This window comes from Pseudophryne corroboree, chromosome 6, assembly GCF_028390025.1.
Source record: "Pseudophryne corroboree isolate aPseCor3 chromosome 6, aPseCor3.hap2, whole genome shotgun sequence".
In the NCBI taxonomy this organism is placed as follows: domain Eukaryota; kingdom Metazoa; phylum Chordata; class Amphibia; order Anura; family Myobatrachidae; genus Pseudophryne; species Pseudophryne corroboree.
The window spans coordinates 88,365,509-88,377,668 of NC_086449.1; the positions used below are offsets into that span (position 1 = coordinate 88,365,509).

The 12,160-nt window shown below is 60.4% G+C and overlaps 3 protein-coding genes across 3 annotated transcripts in view; 1 reads left to right on the top strand and 2 right to left on the bottom strand.

Annotated features, from left to right (window-relative positions):
* LOC134934338 (uncharacterized) overlaps positions 1-12,160 on the bottom strand; it is a 56,522-nt gene that overhangs the window by 17,477 nt on the left and 26,885 nt on the right. The gene's annotated exons all lie outside the window — the stretch shown is intronic.
* LOC134936425 (histone H4-like) lies at positions 2,700-3,068 on the top strand. Its single transcript, XM_063931453.1, has one exon. It carries the CDS (start codon positions 2,700-2,702, stop codon positions 3,009-3,011), a length of 312 nt encoding a protein of 103 aa, XP_063787523.1. The 3' UTR covers positions 3,012-3,068.
* LOC134936411 (histone H1C-like) lies at positions 3,885-4,637 on the bottom strand. Its single transcript, XM_063931442.1, has one exon. The coding sequence runs from the start codon at positions 4,610-4,612 to the stop codon at positions 3,947-3,949; it is 666 nt and encodes a 221-aa protein (XP_063787512.1). The 5' UTR covers positions 4,613-4,637; the 3' UTR covers positions 3,885-3,946.

Here is a 12,160-nt window from a genome sequence, read left to right on the forward strand (position 1 = left end):
GCTAAAACGAATTGGATAGAGGGGTGTTTCATAGCAGTCTCAAATACATGCAACCAGGTCACCATAGCCATTTACTGGCACATCTATCTTACATAAATATATAGGAGCATAAATAATACTGCAGAACATTACCAGGCAGGAATAAACTGTACTTGGCTGTGCTAGGTATTAATCTTGTCATAGTAATGTAAGGATGTGCCCTGTGGGCACATCCATGCTGCTGTCCCTAACTGGGGGCCGCGCTGGGGCAGCTTGTCTGTCCCCAGCGTGGAGTGTGCGGCGGCGGGGAGCGGCGCGGCGGCGCTTTGAACTTGGCGCCGCTCGGGCCGCCAATCAGAAGCGCCGCCCGCAGCGTTTGAATCTTGGCGCCCTCCGGGAGCCAATCGCGGCTCCCGGAGCGGCAGCCAATCGTAGAGAGACGCGGCGAGCCAATCGGCGCTCGCCGCGTCATAGGCCCCGCCCCCGGCGTCTGACGCCGGGCGGGACGGGGAGCAGGAGGCCGCGCCGAAGAGCGGCAAAGACAGAAGAGACGCCGGGCGGGAGCCGAAGAGGGCGCGTGCGCAGAAGAGCGCGAAGAGGAAAGAAGATCCCGGCGGCAAGAAGAAAGAAGACGGGCTCGGAGAAGAAGATGTCCAGCGGCGGCTGGACGCGGCGCGACGACGGCGGCGCCGCTGGCCAGGACGGGCCAGCGGCCGAAGATTAAAGAACAGCGCCGGAGGGGTCACCAGGGGTGGGAAGCAAAGGGCTGCCGAAGCTCCCCCCTGGTGCCTCTCCCAGCGGGTCAGGTAGGCCCTTATCAGGCGCCCCTGTACCCGCCCCTCCCTAGACCACCGGGTGTTCGGGCAATAGGCCCGTGGGCACAGTCAGGCCCTCCCGGCCTGTGGGCATGTAGTTGGGCCCTCCCGGCCCGTGGGCATTTGGTCGGGCCTCTCGGCCCGTGGGGGCACATAGGCAGGCACTAGGCCTGGGCGCAGGTTGGGCACTAGGCCCATAAGTATAGTCAGGCCACCGGCCTGTGGGCGCAGTTAGGCGGGCATTAGGCCCGAGGGGCACGGTCAGGCACTAGGCCTGTGGGAGCATTAGAGGGCATTAGGCCCTAGTGGATTTTGGCCAAATAGGTACGATAAGGTGACCCTGGGCACAAGGCCCAGGTCACCCAACGGGCAGCAAGGTAGGCGGGCGCTAGGCCCGTGGGCAAAGTCAGGCCTCCGGCCTGTGGACAGTTAGGGGGCGCTAGGCCCATCGAAGCAGTGTTTTCCCCGAGGTGAGTAAAGGTGACACTGGGCGTTAGGCTCAGGCCACCCTGAGAGTACGGTAGGTGGGTGAGCTGTGCGGTCCCCACTACTGGGTGTTCTGAGTCGGGTAGACAAAGGGACAGCACCGTTTTATGTTGTAACTCCGATAGTGTGATATATGTTGTTACCGTGCAGGGCAAATTGCTGTTATGAGGTTTGTGCTAGTTATGTTGCACCACACCCACAGAGCTAGTTTGAGGGCTCTGCTGTTGTAGTTAGTATAGGGTGTGACACTAGGTCAGAGTTAGGCCCTGCACGGCTGTTTCTCTTTGCCTCCTTACAGGGACCTGTAAGTGGAGAAGATCGGAGTGCAAGACTTGTGACGGTGAGTAGCATCCGTGTACGTCTGTCCCTTGTTTGTCCCCGAGCGCCGGAGTTAGGATTGCTCACGGACGTGAGAATCCCTTTTCATCACACTACGTGCGAAAGCGCGAGTGTGTGAAATCTGGGTGGCTGAGGCTTTGTGCCGGTGATGACCATTCGCCCAACCGGTGAGGGTCGCGGCCACCCCTGGGGTATCCCCTGTTCCAGCGGAAGCAGGGTCGATACCCCCTTTGATGTAAACCATTCTCTCCTCAGCTCGGTCGACGGTCAGCTCCAAGAGGGAATTGCCGTGTCCGGATCCGACTGAAGAATTCCAGGTCAGTTGAAGGTTCCGGTACCTGAAGGTGAGAGAGATCGGCGCCTGGTGAGTACCGCGTCTTCACCTGCACGGCAGCAGGCACCACCACACGCACGCACTCGCAGGCCATCACCACCCTCTCACACTAACAAGAGCTTCTAGACAATACTTTGTGAGGCAACCTGCCTGTGCTTTCCTCCTGAGTGTACATGAGCTCACACATCACTTTTATGTTTCACAACGCCTCCAGCTCTGCACAGTGTGCTGCAGAACACCTCCATTATCTCCAGGGCCAGGACGAGATAAAAAAGCCCCGGTGGGACATATTAGCCTCACAGTAAAGGAGAGATGTGCTACATGCCGGGCAGATCCAGCATGGTGCGGGTGAGTTCCCAGTGGCTATGCCTGGCCTCCTACTCAACCCCTAGGATAGAAATGATACTAAAGAGTTAGGGCAGACCTAGAAGTACGAGTGTGGTGCAGAGAGCCGGCTCTCCGCTCTCCTCATGCCCTATAAAATACTGTTTTTCTGCGCTAGGGAAACACAAGGTGAGAGCAGATCCCCCGTACACTGAGACAGGGAAGAGATTATAGGGCTTACCATTCCGCCAATAGTAGCGCATGACGCATCACTCTCTGCAGCCAATCACAGCACAGCCTGCATGTATATAAGAGACATCAACAAACGTAGTTTCTATACTACTACAGGTTGTAGCCTGGCAGTGACATACAGTCAGAGATTTCTCTTTGTGTTATAGTTACAGTAGTGATCAGGAAGGAACATGTCAGGCAGAGGTAAAGGAGGTAAGGGGCTCGGGAAAGGAGGCGCCAAGCGCCACAGGAAGGTGCTGCGGGATAACATCCAGGGCATCACCAAGCCTGCCATCCGCCGCCTGTCCCGGAGAGGAGGCGTGAAGCGCATCTCCGGCCTCATCTACGAGGAGACCCGCGGGGTGCTGAAGGTGTTTCTGGAGAACGTGATCCGGGACGCCGTCACTTACACCGAGCACGCTAAGAGGAAGACTGTCACCGCCATGGATGTGGTCTATGCTCTCAAGCGCCAGGGACGCACCCTGTACGGATTCGGAGGCTAAAGATTGAGGCGCATCTAATTCCTTCACTCACACACAAAGGCCCTTTTCAGGGCCGCCCATCACTTCTATAAGGGAGCTGCGCTAACTGCATTGTATATTATGCCCCATATCGTTGTCCTGTGAACCCTTTGATAGTGTACATTAAAGTAAACCATTTTTTTTATTTTTTTTTATTATTCGTTTCCTCTGACTTTATTTGTGTTGATGCAAGCAGAAAATCCAATGGCACACAATCATTTGCAGTCACTTATGAGAATCCATTGCTGAGTTGTACTGAGGGTACTGCTATGTCATGGCTAGTTGTAGGAGATACATTGTGAAAGCATAGGGAAACGTATTTACTGAACGACACTTCTCAAACATAACACGCGGTAATATAGGATTACATTAATGGGTATTATTATATAACTGCAGGGGAAACGGCGACTCCACTCACTTCCCGGCTAAATATGTCTGTGCAATCATTTATCCGTGCCAAATAGTCCTGTTATTTTATACTTACAATTAAATAGCACATTGTAACCTACTTCTATCTCACAGCAGCGGTACCACTGCATTGAAAACACACACATATACTTAGGGACTGACGTATCTTGGGTAACAGAATCGTTCTCCTGCTCTGTTTGCTGGCACCGCCGAATAAATCACCGGATTACGTACAGTATGTTCTTAAAAGCAGTTTCTTTACGACTACAATAGATTTTCAGCTACGCTGCCGTCTGTACAACCACCGGGAAGTGTGTGCAGAAGGCGCCGGGCTTTCCCGGCGCTCGCCTAGGTCCGAGTACACAGGACGGAACCATTCAGCTACTGACTGATTTGGAAGCCAACAGTTCACACCGTGCGCGCCTACAGCTCTGCCTGGACAGGGTGGGTGGCTCTGAAAAGAGCCTTTGGGGGGATAACAAGGAAGCGAGGCTGCGGCTTCTATTCCATCACTTCTTGGCCGCAGCTTTCTTGGGCTTAGCGGCCTTCTTGGCCAGGCTTTTTGCCGCTTTTGGCTTCGCTGCCTTCTTGGCCGGACTCTTGGCGGCTTTGGGCTTCGCCGCCTTCTTGGCCGGACTCTTAGCCGCCTTCTTGGGCCTCACAGCTTTAGGCTTCTTCGGGCTTTTGGCAGCAGCCGCTTTTGCGGGTTTCTTCACCTTATTGGGGCTCTTGGCTGCACTCGGAGCTTTCTTGGGCTTCTTCGGGGACTTGGCCACTTTCTTTGCCGCTGGTTTCTTGGGTTTCAGAGACTTCTGGGCGGCCTTCTTGCTCTCCAGCTGCTTCTTATTGAGCTTGAAGGATCCGGAAGCGCCGGTGCCTTTCACCTGGGTGAGCGTTCCTTTGGTCACTAATCCTTTCACCCCCACTTTGATGCGACTGTTGTTCCTCTCCACATCGTAGCCTCCGGCAGCCAGAGCCTTCTTCAGGGCGGCAAGAGAAACCCCACTGCGCTCCTTGGAAGCGGCCACTTCCTTTAGGATCAGCTCGGAGACGCTGGGCCCGGAAGACTTGCCGCTTTTCTTGGCTCCCCCTGCAGCTTTCTTCGGCTGCCTCTTCTTTTTGGCTGCGCCCTCTGATGGCGGGACAGCGGCGACGGCTGGTGCAGTTTCTGCCATGTTATCTCAACGTCACTGTATTCAACAAATAGTAATACTGGTACACAAGCCGCTCTCTGACGTCTTTTATATACGACGCTCGTTGTGCTGTAATTGGCTGCTGAGCCTGGTGCGTTCTGTGCTCCCATTGGCGGAATAAGCAGCCCTTGTAAACCCTTCCCTGTCTGTGTGTAAGGGGAAATCTGCCCTCACCTTGTGTTTCCCTAGCGCAGAAAAATACTCTTTTATAGGGCATGAGAAAAGCAGAGTGCCGCCTCTCTGCACCACACCAGTACTCCAAGGTCTCCCCTTAGCCTATATGGCCATTGCTAGCCAAGGCGCTGCAAAGAGACCCAGGAATAGCCCCTGTCAGCTCATAAACACCAGGCTGGATCTGCCCAGCATGTAACACATCTGTACTTTTCTGCGAGGCTAAAACGTCTGATCGGGGCATTTTTCTCTTTCCCTGGCACTACATGTAACGAAGGTGATCTGGGGCTCAGTCTGTGCAGGGGAGGCAGCAGTTTCAAAGATATAAAGGTGATGTGTGGGCTCCGGTACACCCGGGTGGCTAGCACAGGCAGGTTGCCCCACAGCGTATTGGCACTCTTGTTTAGGAACTCTAGTTACTGTGACAAAAGAGAGATACCCAGCATAGTCAGCCACAGGTTAACCCTGCTTGTGTGAGATTCTCCCCGTCGTGTAGAATGTTGGTGGGTTTTTCCCAAAATGTTTATAAAAATGACCCATACAGAAATGAATGTATATTTATGCAAGAGAGGTGTGTCAGAGTGAGGGCAATGGTGATCTGTTCCCATTACCATCCCTCTTTTAAAAATGACAATGTATGAGACTTTGTCATTTTTAAAAGAGGACATCGGAGCTCTATAAGAGGAATACTTCTATTCCTCTTACATAGAATCAGTATGAATATTCCTAAAAATAGAGGGAAACAGTAGGAATATTTAGGAACATTAGGGGGGATACAGGAATAATAGAGAGGAAGGTATAGGTGAGAGGAAGGGAAGAAAGGAAGAAAGGAAGAAAGGAGGAAGAAGAAGAAGAAGAAGAAGAAGAAGAAGAAGAAGATTGTTTCTGCAAGTATTCTGCAGCACTGTAGACATAAAATCCTTAGCATTGCAGATTACAGTACACAAGGGATAACATCAGAAGGGTAGAAATTCTTATCATAATATGGGAGAGTAGGTAGATTCCCTTGTAAAACTGTTTTCTTCAGCAGGGATACTAAGAGGATAGTCTCATTTTTTTTTCAATGACCAAATACTTTTATTTCATGCAGCTGTTTTCATCCTGATCCTGGCTTTGTTACGTCACACACAGAGAGAATATGGTTTCTCTCATTATTATATACTTTACACGGATCAGCTTCCCACTCCTATAAGCGGAAGGGGCCTCATTTGCAGCATGCAGTTATTGCAAAGGGAATATTCAGACTATCGTTAATAGATTTCTCCACAACCGACCCCGCATCTCTGCGTCCCCTCCCCGGCGCCCCGCATCTCTGTGTCCCCTCCCTGGAGCCCTGCCTCTGTGTCACCTCCCTGCGTCTCTGCCTCCCCTCCCTGCCGCCCCGTGTCCTGTCTCTGCCTCCCCTCCCTGCCGCCCCGCGTCTCTGCCTCCCCTCCCTGCGCTGCGTACAGACATCTGCCGCCTCCTCCACACACCCAACACAACGCTGTCTCCCACCATCCCCAGAGACCCGGACTGCACACCACAGGCCTGGGCTGCCTACTCCACAAGCCAGAGACGGGGGACAGCACGCCTGGTAATGTGGCCGCTGCACCAACTTCACAGGTGAGAAAGAGTGCACAGGCAGAACCGCGTCTCTGCGCCCCCCGCCGCCCCGCGTCTCTGCGCCCCCCCCTGCTGCCCCGCCTCGCTGCATCCCCCCTCTGCCGCCCGCCTCTCTGCGTCCCCTCCCTGGCGCACCGCATCTCTGCGTCCCCTCCCTGGCGCCCCGCGTCTCTGCGTCCTCTCCCTGGCGCCCCGCGTCCCCTCCCTGGCGCCCCGCGTCTCTGTGACCCCTCCCTGGCGCCACACCTCTCTGCGTTCCCTCCCTGGCGCCACGCATCTCTGCGTCCCCTCCGTGCCGCCCACATCTCTGCATCCCCTACCTGCCGCCCACATCTCTGCGTCCCCTCCCCATGCCCCTCCCTGCCGCCCCGCGTCTCTGCGCACCCTCCCTACCGCCCCGCGTCTCTGTATCTCCTCCCTGCCTCTGCGTCCCCGTCCCCTCCCTGCTGCCCCTCGTCTCTGCGTCCCCTCCCCGGCGCCCCGCGTCTCTACCTCCCTTCCCCGCCGCCCCGCGTCTCTGCGTCCCTTTTCCGGCGCCCCGCTTCTCTGTGTCCCCTCCCCGGCGCCCCGCATCTCTGCGTCCCCTCACGGCGCCCCGCGTCTCTGCATCCCCTCCCCGGCACCCCGCATCTCTGCGTCCCCTTCTTGGCACCCCACGTCTCTGCATCCCCTTTCTGCGTCTCTGCGTCCCCTCCCTGCCGCTCCGTCTCTCTGCGTCCCCTCCTTGCCGCCCCGTGTCTCTGCGTCCCCTTCCTGGCAACCCGCATCTCTGCATCCCCTTCCTGGCACCCCGCGTCCGTGTCCCCTCTCTGCGTCCCCTCCATGCCGCTCCGCCTCTCTGCGTCCCCTCCCTGCCATCCCGCCTCTCTGCATCCCCTCCCTGCCGCCCCGCCTCTCTGCGTTCCTTCCCTGCCGCCCCGCACCTCAGCGTCCCCTCTATCCCCGCGTCTCTGCGTCCCCTCCCTCCCCGCGCCTCTGCGTCCCCTCCCTCCCTCCCCGCACCTCTGCATCCCCTTCCTGGCACCCCGCGTCTCTGCGTCCCCTCCCTCCCCGCACTTATGCGTCCCCTCCCTCCCCGCACCTATGCGTCCCCTCCGTCCCTCCCCGCACATCTGCGTCCCCTCCCTCCCCGCACCTCTGCGTCCCCTCCCTCCCCGCACCTCTGCGTCCTCTCCCTCCACGCGCATCTGCGTCCCCACAGTCCCCATGCCTCTGCGTCCCCTCCCTCCCGCTTCTCTGTGTCCCCTCACTGCTGCCCCGCGCCTCTGCGCCCCCTCTCTACCGCCCCGCGTCTCTGTATCCCCGACCTGCCTCTGTGTCCCCTCCCCGCGTCACCTCCCTACCGCCCCACGTCTCTACGTCACCTCCCTGCCGCCCCGCCTCTCTGCATCCCCTCCCTGGCGCGTACAGACATCCGCCGCCTCCTCCGCACACCGAACACAACGCTGCCTCCCACCATCCCCAGAGACCCGGACTGCACACCACAGTCCTGGTCTGCTTCTCCACAAGCCAGAGACGGGGGACAGCACGCCTGGTACTGTGGCCGCTGCACCAACTTCACAGGTGAGAGAGAGTGCACAGGCAGCACCGCGTCTCTGCGCCCCCGCCGCCCCGCGTCTCTGCGTCCCCCCCTGCCACCCCGCCTCGCTGCGTCCCCATCTGCCGCCCGCCTCTCTGCGTCCCCTCCCCGGCGCCCCGCCTCTCTGCGTCCCCTCCCTGGCGCTCCGCGTCTCTGCTTCCCCTCCCTGGCGCCCCGCGTCTCTGCGTCCCCTCCCTGGCGCCCCGCTTCTCTGCGTCCCCTCCCTGGCGCCCCGCGTCTCTGTGACCCCTCCCTGGTGCCCCACGTCTCTGCGTCCTCTCCCTTGCGCCCTACAACTCTGCGTCCCCTCCCTGGTCCCCTCCGTGCCGCCCCTGCATCTCTGCGTCCCCTCCCTGCCGCCACGCGACTCTGCGTCCCCTCCCCACGCCTCTGCTTCCCCCCCTACCGCCCCGCGCCTCTGCGCACCCCTGCCGCCCCGCGTCTCTGTGCCCCCTCCCTAACGCCCCGCGTCTCTGTATCTCCTCCCTGCCTCTGCGTCCCCCTCCCTGCCGCCCTGCGTCTCTGCGTCCCCTCCCTGTCGCCCCACGTCTCTGCGTCCCCTCCCCAGCGCCCCGCATCTCTGCGTCCCCTCCCTGCCGCCCCGCGACTCTGCGTCCCCTCCCTGCGTCTCTGCGCCCCCCTGCCGCCCGTGTCTCTGCGCCCCCTCCCTACCGCTCCGCGTCTCTGCGCCCCCTCCCTACCGACCCGCATCTCAGTATCTCCTCCCTGCCTCTGCGTCCCCTACCTGCCGCCCTGCGTCTCTTCCTCCCCTCCCTGCCGCCCGCGTCTCTGCGTCCCCTTCCCGGTGCCCCACATCTCTGCGTCCCCTCCCCACGCCTCTGTGTCCCTCCCTGCCGCCCCGCGTCTCTGCATCCCCTCCCCGGCGTCCCGCGTCTCTGCCTCCCCTCCCTGCCGCCCCGCGTCCCGTCTCTACCTCCCCTCCCTGGTGCCCCGTGTCTCTGCGTCCCCTCCCTGGCGCCCCGCGTCTCTGCGACCCCTCCCTCGCGCCCCGCATCTCTGCACTCCCTCCCTGCCGCCCCACTTCTCTGCACCCCCTCCCTGCCGCCCCGCGTCTCAGCATCCCCTTCCTGGTACCCCGCGTCTCTGCGTCCCCTTCCTGCGTCTCTGCGTCCTCCCCCTGCCGCTCCGCCACTCTGTGTCCCCTCCTTGCCGCCCCGTGTCTCTGCGTCCCCTTCCTGGCAACCCACATCTCTGCATCCCCTTCCTGGCACCCCGCGTCTGTGTCCCCTCTCTGCGCTCACTCCATGCCGCTCCGCCTCTCTGCATCCCCTCCCTGCCGTCCCGCCTCTCTGCATCCCCTCCCTGCCGCCCCGCCTCTCTGCATCCCCTCCCTGCCGCCCCGCCTCTCTGCGTCCCTTCCCTGCCGCCCCGCACCTCTGTGTCCTCTCTATCCCCGCGTCTCTGCGTCCCCTCCCTCCCCGCGCCTCTGCGTCCCCTCCCTCCCTCCCCGCACCTCTGCATCCCCTTCCTGGCACCCCGCGTCTCTGCATCCCCTCCCACCCCGCACTTCTGCGTCCCCTCCCTCCCCGCACCTATGCGTCCCCTCCGTCCCTCCCCGCACCTCTGCATCCCCTTCCTCCCCGTACCTCTGCGTCCTCTCCCTCTCAGCGCCTCTGCGTCCCCTCCGTCCCCATGCCTCTGCGTCCCCTCCCTCCCGCGTCTCTGCGTCCCCTCACTGCTGCCCCGCGCCTCTGCGCCCCCTCTCTACCGCCCCGCATCTCTGTATCCCCGACCTGCCTCGGTGTCCCATCCCCGCGTCACCTCCCTGCCGCCCCACCTCTCTACGTCACCTTCCTGCCGCCCCGCCTCTCTGCATCCCCTCCCTGGCGCGTACAGATATCCGCCGTTTCCTCCGCACACCGAACACAACGCTGCCTCCCACCATCCCCAGAGACCCGGACTGCACACCACAGGCCTGGTCTGCCTTCTCCACAAGCCAGAGACGTGGGACAGCACGCCTGGTACTGTGGCCGCTGCACCAACTTCACAGGTGAGAGAGAGTGCACAGGCAGCACCGCGTCTCTGCGCCCCCGCGTCTCTACGTCCCCCCCTGCTGCCCCGCCTCGTTGCGTCCCCCCTCTGCCGCCCCGCCTCTCTGCGTCCCCCCTCTGCCGCCCCGCCTCTCTGCGTCCCCTCCCTGGCGCCCCGCATCTCTGCGTCCCCTCCCTGGCGCCCCGCGTCTCTGCGTCCCCTCCCTGGTGCCTCACTTCTCTGCGTCCCCTCCCTGGTGCCCCGCGTTTCTGCGACCCCTCCCTGGTCCCCGCGTCTCTGCGTCCCCTCCCTGGCGCCCCACGTCTCTGCGTCCCCTCCCTGGTGCCCCGCGTCTCTGCGTCCCCTCCGTGCCGCCCGCATCTCTGCGTCCCCTCCCTGCCGCCCCGCGACTCTGCGTCCCCTCCCCACGCCTCTGCGTCCCTCCCTGCCGCCCCGCGTCTCTGCGCCCCCCTGCCGCCCCGCGTCTCTGTGCCCCCTTCCTAACACCCCGTGTCTCTGTATCTCCTCCCTGCCTCTGTGTCCCCTCCCTGCCGCCCCGCATCTATTCCTCCCCTCCCTGCCGCCCGCGTCTCTGCATTCCCTTCCCCGGCGCCCCGCATCTCTGCGTCCCCTCCCTGCCGCCCCGCGACTTTGCGTCCCCTCCCTGCCGCCCCGCGACTCTGCGTCCCCTCCCCACTCCTCTGCGTCCCTCCCTACCGCCCAGCGTCTCTGCGCCCCCTCCCTACCGCCCCGCGTCTCAGTATCTCCTCCCTGCCTCTGCGTCCCCTCCCTGCCGCCCCGCGTCTCTTCCTCCCCTCCCTGCCGCCCGCGTCTCGGCGTCCCCTCCCCGGCACCCCACATCTCTGCGTCCCCTCCCCACGCCTCTGCGTCCCTCCCTGCCGCCCCGCTTCTCTGCATCCCCTCCCCGGCGTCCCGCGTCTCTACCTCCCCTCCCTGCCGCCCCGCGTCCCGTCTCTACCTCCCCTCCCTGGCGCCCCGCGTCTCTGCGTCCCCTCCCTGGCGCCCCGCGTCTCTGCGACCCCTCCCTGGCGCCCCACATCTCTGCACCCCCTCCCTGCCGCCCCACTTCTCTGTACCCCCTCCCTGCCGCCCCGCGTCTCAGCATCCCCTTCCTGGCACCCCGCGTCTCTGCGTCCCCTTCCTGCGTCTCTGCGTCCTCCCCCTGCCGCTCCGCCTCTCTGTGTCCCCTCCTTGCCGCCCCGTGTCTCTGCGTCCCCTTCCTGGCAACCCACATCTCTGCAATCCCCTTCCTGGCACCCCGCGTCTGTGTCCCCTCTCTGCGCCCCCTCCATGCCGCTCTGCCTCTCTGCATCCCCTCCCTGCCGTCCCGCCTCTCTGCATCCCCTCCCTGTCGCCCCGCCTCTCTGCTGCCACGCGGCTGTACAGGCGTTCGCACTCCTGCAAAGCGAAAATACACTCCCCCATGGGCGGCGACTATGCGTTTGCACGGCTGCTAAAAGTAGCTAGCGAGCGATCAACTCGGAATGAGGGCCAATGTTAGGAGGATCCTACCACAGATGCAGGACCAGGGTGCCAGACATGTATTAAATAATGCTGCTATTGTTAGTCTTGGTGGGGTTTTCAATTGTTTGAAAAGTCAGTTGGGTGTCTGTTTTCTCCTGTCTATTAGATAGGAAAAACACAGACACCCAACTGACTTTTGAAACATTTGAATTCCCCCCTAGAAGTGGTTCACTCTTGGAGCTCCCACTCCACTCTCTGGGCAAGAAACAGTCTTTGAAGTGTAGTATTGGTGACACAAAATAGGAGGAACAAGGAGAAGAACAGGCTTAGATGGAAACAAAAGGGAGAGGGAGGGATGAGAGAAGATGGGAGGAATGGTTTTGATGGGGGCAGTAGGGTTATAAGTAAATTGATGATAAAATGTGTAAGATAAAAAAACAAACAAACCCTGAACATCAGCAAGTGAAATAACCAAAAATATATTTCTGGTCAAGCAGGCTCCTTCTAGAGAAAAACATGAATAGTTATGCCTAACAGCTTGCAGTCAAGATGAGAGACAACTGTCAGCCAGGGAGTGTAGCAAATGTGCAGCAAACTTATTTAGATGCAGGGCTGTGCCACAGCAACTGTAGTTAAAAAGGAGAAAGTTGCTGGAGATGGAGCATCGTATTTTATGGAAGAAAAGCAGGTGAAATTAG

Coding starts and splice junctions, on each gene's coding strand:
- LOC134936425 (XM_063931453.1), top strand. CDS start 2,700: ATGTCAGGCAGAGGTAAAGGAGGTAAGGGGCTCGGGAAAGGAGGCGCC.
- LOC134936411 (XM_063931442.1), bottom strand. CDS start 4,612: ATGGCAGAAACTGCACCAGCCGTCGCCGCTGTCCCGCCATCAGAGGGC.